Consider the following 22,920-nt stretch of genomic DNA (forward strand, 5'->3'; position numbering starts at 1 on the left):
GATCGTCGACAGACATTTGAGAATATCTGGAGTCTTTCTGGAGTCAGTCTTTTATAAATGATGTGAAGGATTCAGATTCAGCTGATGATCAAGTGAATCAATAATTTCTGTGTTCAGTCTTTCAGAGCACTCCAGGACACCTCACAAGAAACAGTTAAAAACAAGCAGCAGTGTATCCATAGATCATAAAATCAAACAATTCTGTGATATACAATAAAGGTGAATAAAATGACAAGACAAACATTGTAATTATAAATATTAAGTAGCCTATAAAATCATCATCATAATGTCGTCGTCATTGCAGGTCACCATATGTGTCTCCCATCAAACTGAATATAATTGTGTTCAGACGGAATTATTCTGGGTTATGTATTATATGAATGTAAAAAGCATGAACAACTCCAAAACACCTTAAATCTGGAGTCACTTCCACCTTTCAACAAAAAAAAAAACAACTTTTAAAATCAACCATTACTGATCAGTGTCACTGCTTCTAACTTGGTGCCTTTCAATAGTCTGTCTGTTTTGCCTTGTTATGTGTCTGACTGAGTGTAATGTGTTCTCATTGACTTTGTGTTCCAGCATGTTTCGTATGTGACGCTTGTGTTCCCGTGGTTTTAGTATGTGTCCATTGTCTTGTCTTTTGTGTACTTGTAACTTTTGACGCCAGTCTTGGCCACGACTTCCTGGAAGACGAGCAACTGTAACTCAATGGGACCCTTCCTGGTTAAATAAAGGTAAAAAATAATTTAAAAAAATTAACATTTAAATAAAAATATTGTGTAAAAAATATATATACATAATTAACTAATAAATGATGATGTATTAGTTTGGATGAAGCTAGGCAGCAGTATATAAACTAATTAAAATGAGCTCCACCTTCACCAGCTGCAACATTAAAGGGATGAACACATTAATATATCAGTAATTATAATGCAGTGATGAATATTATTCTGCAGAGGGACTACTTTTACTTCTGCGGTGTGACTGTGTAAAAAAAATCATTTAAAAAAAAACCTCATGCTCCATGTTTGAATGTGTTCAATAAAGTTTTTTTGGGGGAGAAAAAATCAATTTTTTTCTGGTAGGAACCTTTGAGCCGCTGCTGCCGCTCGGTCGGACCCTATTACCGGTCGGACATCATTACAATCGGCTTTCTGTTTGATATTTTCCACCATGAGTTACCGTTAAATATTTCTCCGCTCGGTTGTTGTCGTGTTAGTTTAAAGTTTCCCGCTGAATCCAAACGTTACCGGACACTCAGCGGCGGATTAAACGGACAAAATAAACCCGGTGTAAGCGGTTTGAACCCGGAGCGGCGGAGTGAGTGAACCGCTACATGCTACGTGTACAGTAACAACCTGAGCTAACAGACAGACAGACAGACACACAGACAGGCAGAGAGACAGACAGACTGATATGGAGTCGGGACAGAGCGGGTAGAAAACACGGATTATTAACCGTATAAATGTTCACAGTCGGTGCCGGTGAAGTGGCGGGAGGCTGTGTGAGCAGTTAGCACAGTTAGCTCAGTTAGCATGGAGGACAGAAACAACACGGACTGATTCCTGTTTCTGACAAAGTTTAAGTTTCTGTCGTCTGTTTGTGAATTAAAGTGAAGTCATAAACATGATGTACTCGTCGAGGAGAAAACCTGTGCTCTACTTCAAAGAGGAGAGAAGGTAAGAGGCACTTTGTTAATATTATTTAAATATATATTTGTTTTATCCTCTGGTGATTTAACGGTGATTGTAATATCAGCTAAAGCTGCAACAACAAACCGTCAACTGTCTTCTTCACTTTATTCCTGTTGATTCACAATAAGAGCATCATGGTGGAAGAAACATTCAGATCTGTTACTGCAGTAGGAGTACTAATACCACCCTGTGAAAGTACTCTGCTACAGGTAGAAATATATATAATGCAATAATGTTCCGTGTCAGCTGATTAAAAAAATACGTTGGGACGATGTGTAAAATGGAAATAAAGCAGAATGTATTGATATGTAAATTATTTTTGACCTATATTCAGTTAAATACAGTACAGGGACAAGATATTTAATATTCAGACTGATTGACATTATTATTATTATTTTTTATTGGTAAACATTAAAAAAAGTTGGGACAGAAGCAACAACAGATTGGGAAAGATGTGGAATGCTCAGGAAACACCTGGAACATTCCACAGGTAAACAAGTCAATAGGTAACAGATGATCACACTCAAAAGGCTCAGTTAATTAAAAGCAATGCTGGTCACTCAGTGTAAATCTGCATGTTCATACAGTCCAACAGTTTAAGAACAATGTTTCTTAACTCACAATTGCAAAGACTTAATGGATTTCACATCTACATCCCATAATATCATCAAAAGATCTAAATCTCTGCACGTAAGGGACACAGCTAAGAACCAAGACTGAATGCTTGTGACCTTTGACCCCTCCGACTGCACTGCATTGATTGTATTAAGGATTTTACTACATGGGCTCAGGAACACTTTGGAAAACCACTGTCAGTAAACACGTCACTGCGTCGACCAATGACAGTTCAGACTCTACCATGCTCCGCCCACTTCTCTGAGCCCGAGCTCATCTGAGATGGACCGACACAAAGTGGTCTGACCGGTCCATCATGGACTTCGTGTCCTCCGGGACCATCCAGACTGTCACCACCTCAAAGTTCACAGCCAGCATCTGTGATGGGACGGAGAGGTGCATCATGGGTAACTTCACATCTGTGAAGGCTAAGGGCACCATCATCCACAGGGGGCGCTCCAAATGGGGGAAGAAAGGAAAAACTAAGTGTTTATCTTTTACTATTTTTCACTAAAACTGTTTCTGCTGTTATTTAGACATATGACATGAAGCCACAACAACATGACCCCCGGGCCCCCGGGCCCTCCTCAGCTCGTTACACTTTACCTGCTCTCTGGGGGAGATGGGCGGAGTTATCTAACGTCACGTGAACCCCGAAACATGCGTTATCGTTATCATGCCAAAATGACTCAGCTACCACAACACTACTGAGAGGATCAGCAAGAGGAGAGCTCGTTCAGTTAGCTGGTAGCAGTTAGCAGCTAGTTGTCGTTACCTCTAAACAGCCAGTGGACACAACCAACAGCTCACGGAGGTTGCATTGATTTATATTGTGAAGCGTTCAGTAAAAATTAGTACTGGACAAAGGTAAATTATTACGCTCTCATGATGTGTTCAATGTTATCTTGTAAAATGTACTTGTTGGCGAGGGGGTGAGACTCACCCAGGGCGCCATATGTGCTAGAACCGCCACTGCAGATGACGTCATTTTCAGGGACGTCTCTGCTTATTCCAGCGAGACAATGAGACACATTGTGACGTGGTCCAACAGCGTGGCTTCGTACTGACAGAGTGCAGGGAAAGGTCAAAGAAAGGGTTATGATGTCACACAGTGGGAAACATGCTCCTGTCACAACTTTATTATGACATACTGCAGAATGAGTGTAAATTTAGAACAAACAATAAAGATTATCAGTTTAAACTCTCTGGACTCAACTGTCTTTATTTACATTTCACACAGCGTCCAGATTTTCTTGATTGAAGTTGATATTTTTGGATCAATATTTCTCTGTCATTAATGTGTATGTTGCATTTTACTGCTGCAGATCTTTGAGGTTGTAACTTTAAAAGTAACTAAAGCTGTCAGACTTAGTAACATTGCGCACGCACAAACCACGTGTCAGAGAGAAGACAGGAAGTGGTAATAACTGTTTAAGTAATAAAACTTTTTCTTGGCCTCTTTAAGAAGTGAGATGTGTAAAGTTCCTCATCAGCAGGAGAAGTGAGTACACACTCACACTGTGACTCAGTGGTTCCCAAACTGTGGTTCAGGGACAGACTCCGGGTCATTAAAGTCACTCCTGAGTTTATTTTAAATTCTAATGAGATCTCAACATGTGTCTGTAAGAGAGACTAAAATGTTATTTAAGTCATGTTAAATATTTGTTTGTGATGAAATGATGCAGCCATTAAAAATCATCTTCATGTTATTTATTGTCACACACACAGCAGTTACTCTAAAGCAGTCACCGTATTGAGATCCCAGGCTCTCTACAACAATAATTATTAAATATTTATATAAAACAAAATAAAATCAAACAAGTAAAAATGAGAAGACACAAAATGGTGCAGAAACCGAATATAAATAAATATATAATAAAATATAAAGTCTGGTGTACAGACTCAGGGTTTCGCACACGTTGATTTTATGGCGGCGTGCCATGATTAAAACATCTGCTGCCACACACTGATTCTGTATTTTTGGAGCTGGATCTTTAATTTGAAGCGCTGTTGAAATTTGGTTATTCAGAGTACCACGCTGTCGGAGGGCAGAGCGTCAGGTGCATTGAAAATGAGACTTAACTGTTCATTCTGCAGCAGCTGCTCCTCTCTGATCTGATCAGCTCTGAACAGATCAATAAATCAATTATCCACCACGTGAGTCAGAAACTGCTGCTGAGGAATTAAAGAACTGATGGAGAGCTCCATCACTTATAATAATAAAACGCACCTAAGACCCTATTGGAACAGGTTTTAATAATATTGACTAGTTTTGGGGTGTGTTTCTTCATCCTGTGGAGAACTGGCCACAAAATAAAAATGTTTCTAAAACAACATGTATTTTGATATCTTAATTTGAGAGAATACAAATGTAAACCTTTTATTTTATTGAACAAAATAAACAAAGTTGTCAAACATTATTTTTTCTCTAAATAAGAACTTGATCTTAATAAAAAACACAGTTTAGACCAAAGAGAGAGAGCAGAGGAGCGACACTCTGTAAAAGTCTTTCACAGCAGTCTGGAGACATTTATTTATGAAACTGTGTCTCTGAGACAGTTTGGGAACCTCTGGTGTCGCTCAGTTTGCTGACTGGTTTGTCTTCATCACACTTCATGTCTTCATGTGTGTTTAACCCTCTGAGTGCTGCAGGTCTCGTGCTGCGTTCATGTCACTTTGTTTGAATTGTAATTTTGAGCAACAGAGTGAGAGTGAGTTTCATGATTAAAGAACAGCAGTTTGGTGATCTCCCTCCCTGCATGCATGTCAGTGTGCATCAGTACTAACTACTGACTGCCACTTTAAATACTGATGAAGATGATGATGATGATGATGTTTTTCTTGCATGTTGGTTTTATCTGTTGTTTGTGAATTTGATGCTTCCTTACTGAAAAAAATCCTCTGTTCTTGTTCAATCAGAGAAATAAAAGTTTGACACTCTCACTCTGAAAACATGGACCTGTACTCAGTTACCCACAATCCTCAGTGTTTTTAGAGTTGTTCCTAGTATAAACCCTAAAATAAAGCTGCATGTGTTTTAAACATGTGTTTCTGATCGTAGTTTGATCTGAGACCTTCCTGTTCCTTCCACTGAGTGAAGGTTAAATTAATACACGTTTTATTGATGACAAAAACAATTTGGAAACAGCGAGAACTTTAGCAAACAGGTTTAAAATCCAGAATCAGTCAGTTTTTGGTTGCTGTATGTGGTTGCTTCTGTTGAAGATGCTCACTGACTCTTCCTCCCTCGTCTTCATCTGTGTGTCTCTAGGTTCCTGTCTGCTAAGTGTACGGTCTACAAGCTGTTCGGCCTCTGCATGGTGCTGCTGCTCGTCTCTCTCTTCTGGCTGCAGCTCAGCTGTTCAGGTGACATGTATGACGATGGGCACCTCGGCCAGCCGCCGCCGTCGTGCCTCAGGGCCAACAGTCAGGTGTCTGCAGTGGACGACCCCTCCTGGGGTCCTCACAAACTGGCCCTCATCGTCCCCTTCAGGGAACGCTTCGATGAGCTGCTGATGTTTGTTCCCTTCATGCACACGTTCCTCAACAAGAAGAAGATCCGACACAAGATCGTCGTCATCAACCAGGTGGATCACTACAGGTGAGGACGAGACTCTTCTCATCACCAGATCTGACTTTAAGTTTGTGTTAAATATATATTTATATAAACTGTAGAAAAACTTGAACATTGTGCGTGTGCCTGAGGAATTAAAAAGACTTATCAGGTCTGTCCAGTACCTGAGTATCTTCCTGTAGAGCTCAACATAGACAGAAATGAACATGGTGACACCCGAGGAGTTTACTGTGTGCTGGGAACTCATCCTTTAAAGTCTACCATAACCCCAAAAATTAGGTCATATCGTACAACACAGTAATTCAGGTCTCTTGTTTCAGGTTTAACCGAGCGTCTCTGATCAACGTGGGTTACCTGGAGAGCGGTAACGACACGGACTACCTGGCGATGCACGACGTGGACCTGCTGCCTCTGAACGATGCTCTGCACTACGGTTTCCCTGAGAAGGGACCGTTCCACGTGGCCTCACCTGAGCTGCACCCGCTGTACCACTACAAGACCTACGTGGGAGGAATCCTGCTGCTCACCAAGAAACATTATCACCTGGTACTGAGCTGCTGCTACTTTAATCAAACCTTTATTTTCAGTTCCAGAACAGTGTGGCTGAGGCCTCATTCATTCATTCATCTATCTCTCCCTCGTCCTCTGCCTGGTCTAATGCTCAGACAGGTGTTATGTGGAGCCCGCAGTCCCCTGTAGCTCCTTTAAACTCTAAACCCGCTCACTTTTTAGCGTCCCAATGAAATGTGAAGGACTTTATTTAAATCCCTCTTGTGCAGTGACATGCAAAAGCTTGGGCATCCCTGGTCAAAATGTAGAAGCCATCCTCTCTTCATCTTCAGCTTCAGCAAACGAAATTTTGACCAGGGGTGCCCAACTTAAGCACGCCACTGTACACCAATCAAATATTCCCTTTTCCTGGGAAATACGTCATCACTGTACAGAAGCTTAACTTTTCACTGGGACTGTTTGCTAAGTTTTAGTCGTGAACCCAGGACTCAGTGGAAAGCTGTGTTGGAAGTGAGTGGAATATCTTGGTTTCTCTCTGTCCCACAATGACTTCCCTCAGCCACCGACCAAACAACACATGAAAATATGAAGTCTGTCTTTTTTAATTTGTAATGACGTTTATCTCAACGATCCCAGTTTGTTTAGTAGATAATAAAACAGGAGAAGCTTCAGATTACATGTGGTTCAGTCATAGAGGCCTGACGGTGTTTCTCAGTAGTCATGTAATGATTGAAACCGTCCACCAGATGAAGCTGTTTGACTCACTGAGATTAAACTGGATTCAACTCAGACTTTATTAAAGATCAGGACAGTGCAGGAGTCTTCAAGTGTTTGTGTCTCCTCAGAGAGACCTCACTGGCTCTGAAGCAGAAAATAAAAAGGTTAACTTCTCTGTCTTTTTGTTTTCTGCAGTGTAACGGCATGTCAAACAGGTTCTGGGGTTGGGGCAGAGAGGACGACGAGTTCTACAGACGCCTGAGAAAAGCTGAGTTACAGGTACGAGTCTCCAGAGAACAGGGACAACCTTCATACCTGTTATAACGAGTCTGTTTTTCTGTTTCAGTAACCAGAGTTTCATCAGGACTGTCTTTAGACTCTGAGCTTCAAAAATACATTTACCTGGTTTGTCATTTTAAGAGCATGATGCTGCTGGATCAGTCAGATTACTGTCAGACAGGTGATGTGATACCTGTCTGAGTGTGTGTTGTTACTCTGTGCAGCTGTTCAGACCGAGTGGAATCACCACAGGATATAAAACCTTCCTCCACATCCACGACTCGGCCTGGAGGAAGAGAGACCAGAAGAGAGTCGCCTCTCAGAAACAGGTACAAGAGTTCACCTGTGACAGTGAACGCATCACAGATACACACAGTTTACTGCAGGAGTAGCTGCGTCTGAGCAGAGAGGTCTGATTTATCTTTAATAAAATCACATTAATGTAAAAAGGGCAGCAGCAGTTAAAGGGCAGATGTGGAGGTGTAACAACAGTAAAATAATAAATAATAATCTCATTCCTCTCTCCTGAGAAAAAGAGCCCTGATTCTGGTTCTCTGCTCTGCAAAAAGTCTCATTTCACTTCATCTAACAGACTTTTAAAAGGTTTTATAAACATGAGAAGCTGGATAGTTTTCTCAACTAAACCCTCTGAGGTGACGGACGATGTCTCACTGTATCTGGACAGGGTAACATGGACGGAGATGTGACAAACTGTAAATACCGAAAAAGACACAGAGCTTTGACCGGCGCTGAAAACATATTTCTGCCTCTGTGAGGAAAGCTGAGCTAACGTCTCTCCTACCAGACGTGCTCCTGTTTTGTTTCCTTCCTTCTCACACACAGATACATTCCTACACTGAACATATGATGGAAATAATAATGTTAGTATATGATGTGCATGGTCACAGAGATGCTGTTAATTAAATGTTCACAGAAGCTAATGATGCATAATTTATCATTCACTGAACAGCACGTGTTGTGTTGTTGTTGTAATAGGCTGCTACATTAATAACAGTAATGATAAACTTTAATTCTGTTGTACCTTTTATACAAGAAATGCAGCACAACGTGTTTTAGATTATAAGCTCTGAGCGCTTCACATGAAAGCAGACATAACGAAGATAAAATGGACAAATTCCATATAAAAGGACATTTAAAACAGTTTTAAACAAAGTTTAACTGATTCAAAAAATTTTCATTTGAAAGTGTTGATTTGAGATCCGATTAATCCGAAACATAAGCCGTCGATATCAATACCAGTGAAATTCCACCATTCCTGATACTCAGTTTGATACCACAGTAAAAAAAAACAAATGGTAAATATCATAAACATACACTTCTTTATTAAAAAATCTACAAAGTAAATTTTGTTGCTAATCCCTGATGATCCGCCTCAAACACAAAGTTCTGCTCTGTGGGAAATATGTATTAATATATATCGTACAGCAGCGGTCTTCAAGCCGAGGACCCTTCAGCTGACAGAGAAAGACCCTCTAAAGAGCCCTGACTACATATATAGTATAAAATGTTACTGCATATTAAACTGATGTGAGGCAGAGGTCCATGTCGACCTCAGGCTGCAGTCCTCACCTGGGCCCTGGACCTCCTGTTAAAGACCGAGGGCTGACAGTATATTAACATATTTCTCCTCCATAGTTGATGTTCAGCACTTGGACATGTAATTTATGCTGAAGGCTACAGACGGAGACAGACGGAGCCCTCTGTCTGTACTCAGCATTCATTTCATCTGTATTTGTGCACGTTTCCTGAGAGGTGATGGATAAAACAGAGCAAAACCACCGGAGATCATGGAGGCAGTGTAGCGTAGTTCAAGCAAGATATGACCATAAGAGATGACAACGAAATAAAATAGTGGAAATACAGAACCAATCAGTGATATACAGTATATTAATATATAATAATATACAGTATATTAATATATAATGATATACAGTGAAATGAATTCTCTGTATATAATGACTGACCACCACCTCTGCAACACTGACTCCATTTATAGGTACATTACGACCTCCCTCACCGTCACCTTGTTTGTTGTTGTGTGAAACTTTTGGCTCCGCCCTCTCGTGCCATCTGTTGGCTGTATCTATGACATCATAAGAGATGCATGGAAGTATGAGGGCAGTGACGTTTACAGTGTTTGCAACAGACGAATCTGTTTTCATACGTAAAAGGAGAATAAATGAGCCTCAAGATGTGACGGTTGTTCTTTGTGTATTTGTCACTCCCCTCCTCCACTGTGATTGGACAGCGCAAAGTTGAACATTTTTCAGCTCTTAGAAATAAACGCCAAACGTGCGGTCAGTGCAGAATAGACGCTCAGCACCTCGTCAGGCTGCTGGCGTTTGTAGCAGAGTGTAAATACGCTGCGCTCCCATTGGTTTGTTCCATGTGGTGTCGGCGTTCCTCTTCTTCCTCCTTTGGCATTTAATGACTAGACTAGAACATGTGCAGGCATAAATGCTGCCCCGTCAGGTCCAGAAGAGTACCTGTGGTACTGGGGAAAAACAGCACGTTTTCAGAATTTTGGCATCGACTTGGTGCTGAAGTGTCAGTGCTGAGACGTCCCTGCTCCAGCCTCAGTTCAGACAAAGTAAAGATACAAACGCTGCTCAAAACCGATCAATAAATGATCAGAAATCTGTAACTCGCAGATGAACTCGGCTGCATCTCTGTGGGAATTTAAAAATGACCTGAAATCATAACCCCCTCTCTCATATGGAAAAACTTACTAAACATGACCTCCTCCATTGTCCCCCACTTCCCTCCCTGGTCTCCTCCACCCCTCCCTCGTCCCCTTCTCCCTCCCTCCCTGGTCTCCTCCTCTCTCCCTCGTCTCCTCCTCCCTGTAGGAGCAGTTTAAGGTGGACCCGGAGGGGGGGCTCACTAACCTCCGATACCAGGTGGAGTCCAGACAGGAGCTGACCATCAGCGGCGCTCCCTGCACCATCATCAACACCAAACTGGAGTGTGACCAGGACCAGACGCCCTGGTGTGTCCTGGCGTAGAGGACGCACGCAGGACGAGTGTCCGAGTCCCGACTGTTTCACCTGGAGGCTTTAATGCTTTTTATCTTGCGGTGCTACACAGATCCTTTACGCTACGCGCTGGTCGTGGTTCTACTTTCTGCCTTGTAACGGACGCAGCAGCACCGACGGATCTGCAGCTGGAGCAGTGAAACCAAACGAGGCTGCACTGAGCGACGGTACAAACACACGTGATTAATTCAATCCTGCGCTGACACAACCTGGAGTTTAACATCTCTGAGGATCAAACCAACAACATCAGGAACATCTGGAGAATAAAACCAGTGAAACGTTTTCAGTGTGTTAAAACCTCCTGATGACGGTTTCAGTCACAGAACTTTATCGACACAAACAGGAAGCTGGTGACTGTTTGACCTCAGACCTCAGAGGATGGAGACAGACTGTTACACCAAACTGAACGCGGCCCAACCTGAGCTGGTTCATTAGATTATTTCGGGGGGGTTGGTACCTGCTGGCGTGGAGTGAACGCAAACTTTAAAGTCTATTTTGTTTTACTGGGATCGTGCAAACGGAGCAGAGGGGGTACGGAGACGCTTCACCAGAGATCATCTGCCAAACAAGCATCATACTATAACCTCAGACGCTTTATTTTAGCTTTTTATCATGTGGGAGAAATTTTATTCTTCACAAACAAAAGTATTTTACAAAGCTTGACGACTAACGTCAAAAGTGTTTCATGGTATTTTATTTTGCTGCTGTTGAAATGAAGAGAGGAGGTGTTAACGCTGACCCTCTTATCGATCACAGAAACAGGAAATGTGTGAATTAAATTTTTTTTAATCACCACAGAAAAAAAACTGAAGTTTATTTTCAGATCTGTTTCTCATAATCACCAGAAAACTGTGACGAGTTTCTAATTATGAGAAAACGTTCCCAGATGTATTTTCTGTGCTGAATGTGTTTGTGTTCTCTACAAAGTAAACTGAGCCAAACTGAGCCGAACCAGGCTGAACTGAACTGTAGCAGATCATGACCTCAGCATTTCATGATCGGAAACAGAAATTAATTTTCTAATCCAGCATCAGTGGGACAGATTTGTTTCAACTTGGGAAGGAACCAAAGTGTCCTGCAGACCATCCAGTCACACGTAGAGCCACAGTCTGCAGATGAACAGCTAAAACTAATCACTAATTATTATCTTGGTTTATTGATCAATGATTTGGTCTGTAAAAGTCAGAAAAGTGAATAAAGTTCCAGCCACCAAGGTGTATATAAAACTGATGAAAACAGTCTCAGCTGGAGCTTTTGATCACATCACATGACCTGTTGACTTGTCGTTACACAACTTGCGGTCCAAACTTTTAAACCAACATGAGCAAATAAAGTCCCGTAAGAAAAAAGGAAATCTGAGCGTTTACAATTTGGAAGTGAGCAAACTCATCTGCTGATGATCATGTGATCAAAAGTTAAAGGTGACTGAACCTTCTGGCCTTGTGACATGAAATAGCTGTTAGTCAGTTAAAATAAAAATCAACCAGTCAGCACCACGACGGGACCAACGCCGTTGTCATGCTGTTGTCAGGCAGGATGCCAGAACCACTGAGGAGTAATAACAAAAATGCTAAGTGCAATAAACAAGACAGATGTTTCTATAGAGGCCACTCTAAATCAATATATTCTCTTAATGTAGTTTGTTCTGACTTCACTCTGCTTCATTCTCAAAATATCGATGAAAACAGGTATGTTGCCACGACTACACATTAGCGTGGAGTTAAATGACAGTAGATTCAGGCGAATACGTTGCTCTCTAGTTAATAGTTTGGAGGAAATTGAATCTCTGTCCCCCGAAGAAACTGGTTTTAATGGAGGCAACGTCAGTCTGAAGATGGAAACTGTTGAAACTTGGTGTTCTAAGTCCGACACGTACACATGCCACGTCTTTAACCTCCTGGAGCGTGTGACTGTTATAGTGACTTTAAAAAACGTCTTTTCAAAGTCTTGTGTTCAGTCGACATCAGACAATCACTGAAACTGAAAGTGGAGAATTTACAGCGCTTTAGTTCTCGATAAACTTTCTGTGTCGACCAAATGTAATCTGATTTAATCTCTAGCTGGTTCTTTGGTTCCTTCTCAGTCGAGACATTTTGTCCTAAAACTGCTGAAAAATCTATTTTAATATTCACTCATTACTCATTTTATATCTATTTTTTCTTCTTCAAATTTCATCAGTCGTTTATTCCACGAGCAGTAAAGAGAGAAACTGAACTGATGCTGTTTACCTCCTGATTGTTTCCTACTGTTACTGTGAGAGTGTTGATTCATAACACAAGCATGATGACCATGATGATGGCGATGGCGTTACCTGTTGTCGCCCCGCTGAGAGAAACCAGGTGGGAGTGTATTTATTTTTGGATGAATCTTCTTTTAATGTATTTTTGATTATTTTTCAAATGTTTGTTCAACTCATTGTTTTTTCAGTTTTTATAAACAAAGATGAGTCGTCACGACGGGCCGCCGCCGCCGCCACCGCCGCTGGAATTTAAATGACAAAACAAAACCGATGAGAATTATAATTTAACTCTGTCTTCACTTTACAAACAGCAGAATTTAGTCGTTGTCAGGAAGGAAGCTGTTCGTTAGTCACTCACTCTACAGCAGGAAACAGCACTTCAAAATAAAAGCTCTGTGCCGGAAATTCACTGAACTTCAAAATTGCGTTTTTTACAAACTTGACACTTGCAGTTTAATCAGAGTGGACCTGTGACCCACCAGTCCGGAAACACTGTACCAAACTCTAATCATTTAGATTAATTTCGTTAAATCCTGGATCCAGATTTAAAGACAAACATGATTGTGCAGAAGCAGGCTGGAGTTTGAACTCATAAAATAAAAACCTTAAAAGTTTCCATCAACGTTTAGAAAATGTCTTTAAACGGTTATTTCAAAATAAGACGTCAGTTATTATCTGCTCGTTTACAGGAAGATGCACAATGTGGAGTTAAAGTCTCAACAAACAAACCAACACATTTCCACAACTTTTTCTCTGGGTTACATCTACGGATGGTGTCGTTAGATCTTAACGATCCTACAGCTCTTACTGATACAGCTTATCGATGTGGTACTTTAACGGCTCTCTTACCGGTTCTTTTTGGGTTTTTTAAAAGAACTTATTACTTAATTTTCTGTGTATGAAAGTACAGTGTATAAATTAACATTCTGCGACAGCATTGTTTTAAATTCAGTTTCAATTTTCAATTTTATTTATATCACAAATCACAGTTTGCCTCAGAGGGCTTTACAGAATACAGGGTTTAATATAGGTTTCAGTCCGAGTTGTATCGGTACAATAACCTGCTCAAACATACACAACAAAAATCTGAGGTCACTTGTCTTGAAGCTGCGTCTTTATAGGCGTCATTTTCTCTTAATTTGAAACCTGCAGAAAAGAATCCTCAGGGCCCAGAGTATTCACACTGTTCTTTTTCCTACAGTTGTTGCTGGAGCTCTTTTCCTTCTCCGTGCACTTTGGATGTCTGTCTGCAACTAACAACCAGTCTGTCTGTTATTTTCTTCATTAATCGTTAAATGTCAGAAAATGGTGAAAAATGTTAATCAGTGTTTCCCAAAACCCAAGATCACTTCAGAAATGTCTTGTTTTGTCCATAACTCAAAGATATTCAGTCTACTGTCACAGAGGAGCAACGAAAGCAGAAAATATTCATATTTAAGGAGCTGAAATCAGAAAAGTTTGAATTTGAAAATCACTCAAAACGATTATTTAATTAGTTTGTGATTGATTTAATACTTTGAATCAAACCAATCAATCGCTGCAGCTCTGCTTTTGCCTGAAACCCCTCATTGCTTCTTTTAGGTGTAACCATCACCAGAAATGTTAGCTGTGTTTGTTTGGTGGGAAGCCGGTGAGGGATCTCATGTTCGTTTTACAGCTGGAACTGGTTTAATCTAAATTATCAGTACTTGTACTGTAAAGAGACAGAATTTGGTTAAGAAAGAATGTGTCCATAGAAATATCTCGGCCGTGTCTAATTCCTGGATCTGTTTCAGTCTGGTCTGATGTTCTCTGGTTCTCTGCTGTTGTTATGTGCCGGTCGGCCTCCAGAGGGCGCTCTGAGGTTTTACAGGCCTGTGATGTCACTGATTTTATTTTCCAGAGATGCTGGTACCATGTATTTGTACAATATTCAGTATTTATATAAATCTGAGACGATAAAACATCTGGAGGTTGTTTCTTTTCTTCTCACACATCAGTGGTGTAAAGTTTGTCTGGGTAACTTCCTGGGCCAACCATCGGCTGATAAAAGGACGTGCACATACTGTAAGTTTTCAGTGAGATTCCTCTGAGACGTCTGTCTCCCTCACAGTGCCTGATGAGCCCAGTGAGCCCAATGTGCTGTGTACATACAGTGCAGTTTATTAGAAATATGCTCAAACCATATTCTGTTTATTTTAAAAACGTGCAGTGGGCCACAGTTTGGTCACCAATGATCTAAACTCTTTCAGTGACAAACATCCCTATGATGAACACATCTTCAACATCTGCATATGTTTGTTTGCTTTCAAAAAACCTTTGTTTCACAAAGTCCTTAAGAAATACAGTGATTTACACGACCACATCCTGTGAGAGGTGGGAAATCACTTTTTTCTCAAGTACTTTACTCAGATTATTCAAATCTAGGCTGTATCTCAGAATCAGAATTATTCATTTATTTTCTGTAACCACTTATCTGGTTTAGGGGTTGCAGGGGGGTGGAGCCTATCCCAGCTGTCATTGGGCGAGAGGCGGGGTTCACCTTGGACAGGTCACCAGACCATCACAGGGCTGACTCTGCAGCCCCGTCTCCACCAAACACTTTCAGTCCAGCACCTTTGGAACCAGCAGTAAGCCTTCAGACATGGTACCTAGACCCTCGGTCTGTTCAGACAGTCCTCTTAAATGTGGGCAGGGTTGTTGTCACTCACTGCTCCGTCCAGCACTCGCTGTATTTCCTCATCAGCGGTGACACAGATGGAAGTCTGCACCTGGTTTATCGTCCACAGAACGAGGCTGCACGCCCACATTTTCACAACAAAATAGAACAGGCTGCAGTGAGAGTCTCTCTCCATGGGATATTTAAAAATAGCAGCTTTGTGCATTTAGTCCTTCTCAGGCAAGCTCAGGGGTTTAGTGTTGCTGTAGCCCACAGGAAGTGAGGATTAGAATATATGACCTTCACATAATCCGCTCCAAATTCATCTGTATTTTTAAAGTCATTACTAAAAGTGTGTGTCATATAAAAACTAAAGTGATGGTCAAAGTTGTCACAGTGAAATTTAAGGTGTGCTGATGGATTCACGTCATCAACTCATGCATTGAGTAACATTACAAGTTAACGTTCCACCTTAAAAGTTGCCGGCAGTCGGCCCAGTGAATGAAGTTATTTTTTCTCTTTCATTTTATAGTTGTAGTTTACTGATGTATGAACAGAGGTTACATGAGGCCAGAGTGAGCGTCCTCTACTGACCAATCAGACTGCAGGGTTTCTAGCTCCACCTTTTAGTACCAGATCTGTGTGCTAGGTACCCCAACAGAGGGGGGACCAAACATGGGGACGCTAAGGAACGCTTCTGTTGGTACCATCCACAACTTTCACTGTGGAGACAGAAACACTGAACTGAACTGAAGTGAACTGTTTGGTGGAGACAGGTCTATAGAGACAGACAACCTGGTTTGAACCAGGAACCCTCCTGTTGTGAGGCACAATGCTAACCACTGCTCCACTGTGCCGCCCAGAATTGGAAATACTGTCTTTATGCCTGGAGGGGATTGATGATACATTACATTCAGTCTGATTTCGAGTTTACAGAATTATAGAAAGTAGAGGTAAGAAGTATAAAAATAAGAATATAAAAATACATTATTAAAAATTTGTGCCTTATGCTTCAGTCTTCACACCAGTATGTGTAATTCACTGAGGCTGTAAAGTGTGTAAAGATATAAAAACATGTTCCTTCTGCTTCATTAAATTCTTCACATACAGGTGGATGACACTTGTAACTGTAGGTGATGTTGTTTACCGTCCCTGGTTATTTTTTTCTCTTTCAACGTGACGACAACAACAAGACTCCAACGTAAACACCTGAACATTTCCTCAGTTGTTCATCTGAAGCAGCTGCAGGTGAGAGCACAGCCTTAAATCTCCTCTTCCTCCTCCGTGGTGTGAATGTGTTCTGTAATCTAACTACATGAGCTCCTTCCACCCGTCACCTCCTCTTCTCTCCTCATTTGCGTGTTCAGTTGTTGCCTGAGTGACTTTTTAACACAACGACAGGAGGCCTTGTGCAGGACGAGTGCAGGTAAAGGCAGGTGTGCAGTTACCTGAGTGACAGATCAGAGGTTAGTGGAGCCATTAGCAGTTAAGAACAGCAGGCGTTTACAGACAGTTAGCCTGACATCCTGCTTCTCCTAATGAGCCACTGTGAATCTGCTAATGAAAGACTTCATTATCCACTCTGTGTGTCTGTCTGAGAGACGCTGCTTCACATGTTACACAAAGAGTTCACTTTATATACTTTATACACTCTGTGACAGCACAAGTGTTCCTGCAGTCTTAGCTGTTCATGTACAAACTGTCAGGGAGTTAAAGTTATAACAAAACATCCGATTTTATAAACTCATCATGTATTTACTGTGGAAATATATTAATCTGTAAAGTAACTAAAGCTGTCAGATCAGCAGGAAGTGTCAGAAGTTGAGTTCAAGTACCTCAGATTTGTAGGTGCAGTATTTGAGTAAATGTTCCTCGTGACATCCATGAACCTGTCCTGTGTTCCTGCTGCAGAACAGTCACATTAATATTAACAGACCTTTATCATTCAGCAAATATCAGCTCAGTAAATCACATTTTCTTCTGCAGGATGCTTCTGAACGTCAGCTCAAAGTGACCTGTCTCTGCTGCAGCTCACACAATCTTTCTGGAACACCGACTGCAGACTGAGACTGTAGATAACAAGTTTTTACTTTAACACGACTGCAGGGACTAATTCAGTGATTTCAGGGCCTCTGACGTTTTTTATTCTGACCCGTAATTAGTCTCCACACCTCCATCACAAAGTCTAAATCAGTAGGGTGGTGGCAGTTTCTCCGAGACAAACTCGTCAATCAGAAACTTTTCTTTCTGTAAGTTTAATTCAGCGTCTGCAGACGAACTCCCAACAAACAGTCAAGAATGAGCTGCAAAGAGCGAGCTCTGAACACAGGCGAAGTCAGAGAGGTGGAGGGGATGGTGATGAATGGACCTGCACTTGTAAAGTAGTTTTCTAGTTCTCTGATCACTCAAAGCACTTTGAAAGCCCCTCACACACCAGGCTAACAGTCGGCCGTTGGTCAATGTTTGGTTGTTGATGAGCGTCTGTTGCCCTAGTCGGTGCAGTGTGTCCCGCACTGTTGCCCCTCGTCGGCCCCCATCGGCTTTCTTTGTGCTGATTCAGCATGTTGAATCGTTGTTGGCGATGGCGAAGTCCATTGGTGAATGACCTCCCTCTGACTGTGAGCTGAGCTCAGGTGAGGAGCAGAGAGGCATCAGTGAGTAAAGGAGGAGCTAAAGTCCAAAACCAACTTGTTCTATCAGGTCAGATTATTTTTCTCTTCAGCAGAAACGTTTCCTGATGGTTTGTGTTATTGTTCACTGGTGCACGGTAAATATGCTCTGATTGTGTTGTTCATGTGCTAACTGGCTAACTAGCATCAAGACGCTCTTCCTGTTTCCCTTTTTCAATGATGAATACAGACGACCGCCGCCTGCTGCTGTGGAGACTTATTTCCTCTCAGCAGGAGCAGAACGGACGAGCTGATTGGTCGTTTGTTTGGTGTGTTCAGGTGCAACTTTTTGGCCGAGACACCGCGATGTGAGGCGACATAGCAGGATGGCTTTATCGCCGTTAGTTTTATGCCAGTTTGGTGTTTCGGACCTTAAAGGTTTTTTTCTTGTGCATCAGCTCTACTAGTCCGTACCCACTGAGTGCACAGCTGCCCACGTACAGTTTGACATGGTGTGTGTTTGGGATACAGGTCATAGGAAATTGCAGATTAAATAGTCAACTGAACCCATTAAGAAGAGCAATGTATTCAGACAGAGTGTTTGTGAAGTTGATAGTACGATTGCTTTATTGAAAGTACAGTAGTACCATTGCCAGTAGTGGTAGAATGGTATCATTTGTCAAACATGGGACTGACAGAATGTCTGACTGACAGTTTCCGTGATTATGTACAGCATACCATACCATGACTTAGTCATACCAAACATTAGAAACAACACCAACATTGGTCCACAGGGGGAGCCACAGCGATCGGTCGCATTTTAGCCATTTTGAAGCATTTTTCTGTTGTTATAGCGCCACCCAGTTGCCAATTAGAGTTAAATTTCTCCAGTCACCTTGAGGCGTCCTGTTCTACATATCTACCAAGTTTAGTAAAAATCCATATGGCGGTTAGGCCTAGATAAGAAATGAGCTCTCTAGCGCCCCCATTTTGTTTGATGGGGTCAATAATGGAGGGGTCCCCTCAGATTATGTGTGGTCATATGCCTACAAAGTTGCGTGGTGATGGGTGAAACCCTTGAGATGTTATACACCTTTATGTGATGAGCCACGCCCTCCGCAATATTCATTGCCTTATAGAAGCTCAGTTTTAGTAAGTTTTCCAACTTTTGCCAAGAGGGAACTTTAGATATTGGTCCCTAGATTATGTTCACCCAGTTTCATGCAGATCGCTCAAACTTCCTAGGAAGAGATCCATTTGAAGTGTTTTTCAAAAAATTCAAAATGGCGGAAAATCTATATAAGCGGAAGTTATGGGTTCTTGAGGCAAATGTGTTCCTCATGAGGAGAGGCATCTCTGTGCAAAGTTTCATGTCTCTACCACATACAGGGCATGAGATATGCCCATTCAAAGTTTGACATTTCAATCGGTTGCTATAGCGCCCCCCTTTGGCCAATTGATGTAATATTGCTTCATTGGCATCCTCCCATGACCCTCTACCACTGTGCCAAATTTCACATGGATTGACCAAGTCAGTGAGGAGAAAAACGTGGAACACACACACACACACACACACACACAGAGTTTTCTATAGTTTATATAGTTCTATAGTAAGATGTAGACCCTACGCCGTTGTGAGTATTTATACTTGTGTGATGGTGTGTCTGGGTCACTCTGCAGTTACACCTCCAAAACACTAGTTGGCGGTGGAGTTTCTGTGAAGTGATGTAAAGTTTAGTTGATTCTAAACACACATTAAACACACATTAAACATGGCTTAATAGAGACAGTTTCAAACACAAATCAGCTTCACTATAACTCGCAGCATTCACAGACAAACACTTGTCTTTATCTGGACACATTTTCCCCACAAATACAACATGCTAACGTTATTAGCACAAGCCTATGGCATTTTACATTGTATAAATTAGCCTAGCAGCTAGCAGAGATTTGCTCTGCTCATATTTCAGCCAGGATAAATCACACACAGTGTGTGGAGGCTTTATTGTCTTCACAATTTATTGTTTCTTATTTCTTATTGTTATCTTACAGTAAATCAAAGCTTTGTTTCCACTGAGGGAAATGGTTTCAGCTCACAGAGACAGACAGGAGGTCTGCGTCACTGTGATGTGTAGTTACATTTCTGAGGAGGTCCATGTCGGGTTATGGCGCTGATATGAGGTAGAAGTATAGCTGTCACCTGCTACTCATCTCAAACATTCACACACACCATTCATCACTATCAGGAGCATTTTGAGGTTTAGCATCCTGTCCAAGGATACTTGGCAAGTTGCTTGCAGCCCACTGTCAGAGACAACACACAACAAAACTTTTATTTTTTAGTGAGTCAGATTGTGGCACCAGAACTATCAACACATGATCATTTCCCAACATTAACCAAGTGTTTTTGTGTCTAAACATAACCACACGTTAACCACAGTGTTGTTGATTTGTGAAGTTTCAGTGAATCAGCTACATAATAACATACAAATAAAACATATCTGATGTTCTGCAGAGACGCTCAGCACCAACATTAATTCTGGCGCCTGTGTTGGAACCATTTGCCTGCAGAGCTGAGTGAAAACCTGATCCGTAGTTTTGCAGATGTTCTGCTGTTGAATTACAGTCCGACATGTTCTCTCTTTACTCACCCTTAAATTAACAGTTTTGTTTTCCTCTTCCTGTTTACTGGCACCTGTGTGAGCGCCGTCCAAACACGTGTTGAACAGGTAGATGATCGTCTGGCTCAACATCAGCAGACACACACCGGCTCTCAGGGTACGGTCCTGGATTTTTGGGGATGATCCAAAGATGGCGACAGAGACAAAGAGACAATGGGGTGAATGTAACCCCCCCGTCCTCGAAGCTGTTCCCCCCCAGGGTGCAATTTTCACCTTTAGTTGGAGGTGACTGTGACGGAGAAGAGAGAAACACCTCTGTGCTGCCACAAATAGACGGCGGCGGCAGCACAGCAGCTCTGTGCTAATTTTTTAATTCCCCACTCGGTGATTATAATGCTTTTATCTCGGCAGTAATGTAAGATAATGGAAATTGTATAGTAATAACTCTGAGAGGCATATTTACAGACGCTGAGGGCTCGGGAGCAGATGTGGTGCCAACACTTCATTTTCAGCCTTTCTTAATGAATGTGGGGGGATTATGCTTCTATTATGGAGCAATTAGCAAAAAATAAGAGATGAACCGGAGGGAAGAGACGCTGCACGCATAATAAAACACTGAGGGAGCAGAGGACACACCGGCCAACGTCTCATCTAAAGGTTTAGATACAGACTGCATACAGGTCAGGAACCTTCATCATCTTCATCCTCAGTTTGACTCACTTTTCTTTCCTTTGTGGGAGTTTTTAGTTTTTCTGTAAAGTCAAACACCTTCTGCACAAACTGATGCAGTTTGTATTTGAATTCCACCCATCAGTGAACAGCTTCACGAGTTCTCTCAGTGTGGTGTTACTGTGTACTTTACCTGGTCAATAATTTGGGACTATATTCAGTGACATTCCTGCTGGCCACAAACATCTTTCACCATATGGTCGACATCAGGTGACTGAAATTCAATGTTAGAACAATGTTTACTGTCAGAGTCAATTCACGTAGAATTCTGACTCAGATGATGTCGATATTTTGTTGGTTTTGAGTCGTGTTGTTCAGTAACCAGTACGGAAGTTTTTATTGGACTTTATTATTTGTAACCCACAAGACAATCTACAGATGAACCATCATCCACAAATATTTCACTTTCCACAAACGTCTTTTTACATTTGTGTTGTGTGAAGTCATATCCAGAAAAATACAGCATGATTTGCAAATGCTCATAACTCATAAAAATGTGACAGGTTTTACAAATCTAAACAGTTTCACCCCAGCAAATACACATGACGTCATATTTACTCAGTCGTGGATGGCTTCCTGTAAGTTCACGGGTCATGTGACATTTGTGACGTCCCTCCTGTTTATTTGCGTAATTTTGTCCAGTTCCTACGACAGCAGCAGCAGCGTGGGGGAATTTATGCCTCCAAATATGAGCACATATCTCTGTTATGTTAAGCATTTGAATTAAAATGGATCATTTGTCAGGATAATATTATCAAGATGCTAATTTTGGGTGACGCATTAATGGTAATTCCCTTTATGTGTTAGCATCGAGCTAACGGACTCATTTCACACAGCGTTACAGTGGAACGTACAGAGGAAGTACTGAGATCTTTTAGTCAGGTAGAATAGAAACAAAAAGTACAAGTTCTCACCATGGAGAACATTATCCACCTCCGATCAGATAACTACAGATGCATTCATGTGTTCATCACTTTACTGTTGAGGCTGCTAAATGTGAAGCGGTCAAGTCTTATGTTCATCCGTCGTAATTTGTTTATACAGTACCAGTATACTGCACCAACCCACTGTACCAGCCCACTGTACCAACCCACTGTACCAACCCACTGTACCAGCCCACTGTACCAACCCACTGCACCAGCCCGCTGCACCAGCCCGCTGCACCAGCCCACTGTACCAGCCCACTGTACCAGCCCACTGTACCAACCCACTGCACCAGCCCGCTGCACCAACCCACTGCACCAGCCCACTGTACCAACCCACTGTACCAGCCCACTGTACCAACCCACTGTACCAGCCCACTGCACCAACCCACTGCACCAACCCACTGTACCAGCCCACTGTACCAACCCACTGTACCAACCCACTGTACCAGCCCACTGTACCAACCCACTGCACCAACCCACTGTACCAGCCCACTGTACCAACCCACTGTACCAACCCACTGTACCAGCCCACTGTACCAGCCCACTGCACCAACCCACTGTACCAACCCACTGTACCAGCCCACTGTACCAACCCACTGTACCAACCCACTGTACCAACCCACTGCACCAGCCCACTGTACCAGCCCACTGTACCAACCCACTGCACCAACCCACTGTACCAACCCACTGCACCAGCCCACTGTACCAGC

The 22,920-nt window shown here is 42.0% G+C and overlaps 1 protein-coding gene across 1 annotated transcript; it reads left to right on the forward strand.

The window, feature by feature from the left end:
• Positions 1–1,106: 1,106 nt before the first annotated feature.
• b4galt7 (xylosylprotein beta 1,4-galactosyltransferase, polypeptide 7 (galactosyltransferase I)) lies at positions 1,107–14,630 on the forward strand. The gene is made up of 6 exons (XM_033626534.2): positions 1,107–1,682; positions 5,584–5,913; positions 6,207–6,432; positions 7,309–7,392; positions 7,617–7,721; positions 10,263–14,630. The coding sequence occupies exons 1-6, from the start codon at positions 1,630–1,632 to the stop codon at positions 10,416–10,418; spliced, it is 954 nt and encodes a 317-aa protein (XP_033482425.1). The 5' UTR covers positions 1,107–1,629; the 3' UTR covers positions 10,419–14,630.
• Positions 14,631–22,920: the final 8,290 nt, after the last annotated feature.

Source organism: Epinephelus lanceolatus, chromosome 7, assembly GCF_041903045.1.
Source record: "Epinephelus lanceolatus isolate andai-2023 chromosome 7, ASM4190304v1, whole genome shotgun sequence".
Classification (NCBI taxonomy): domain Eukaryota; kingdom Metazoa; phylum Chordata; class Actinopteri; order Perciformes; family Serranidae; genus Epinephelus; species Epinephelus lanceolatus.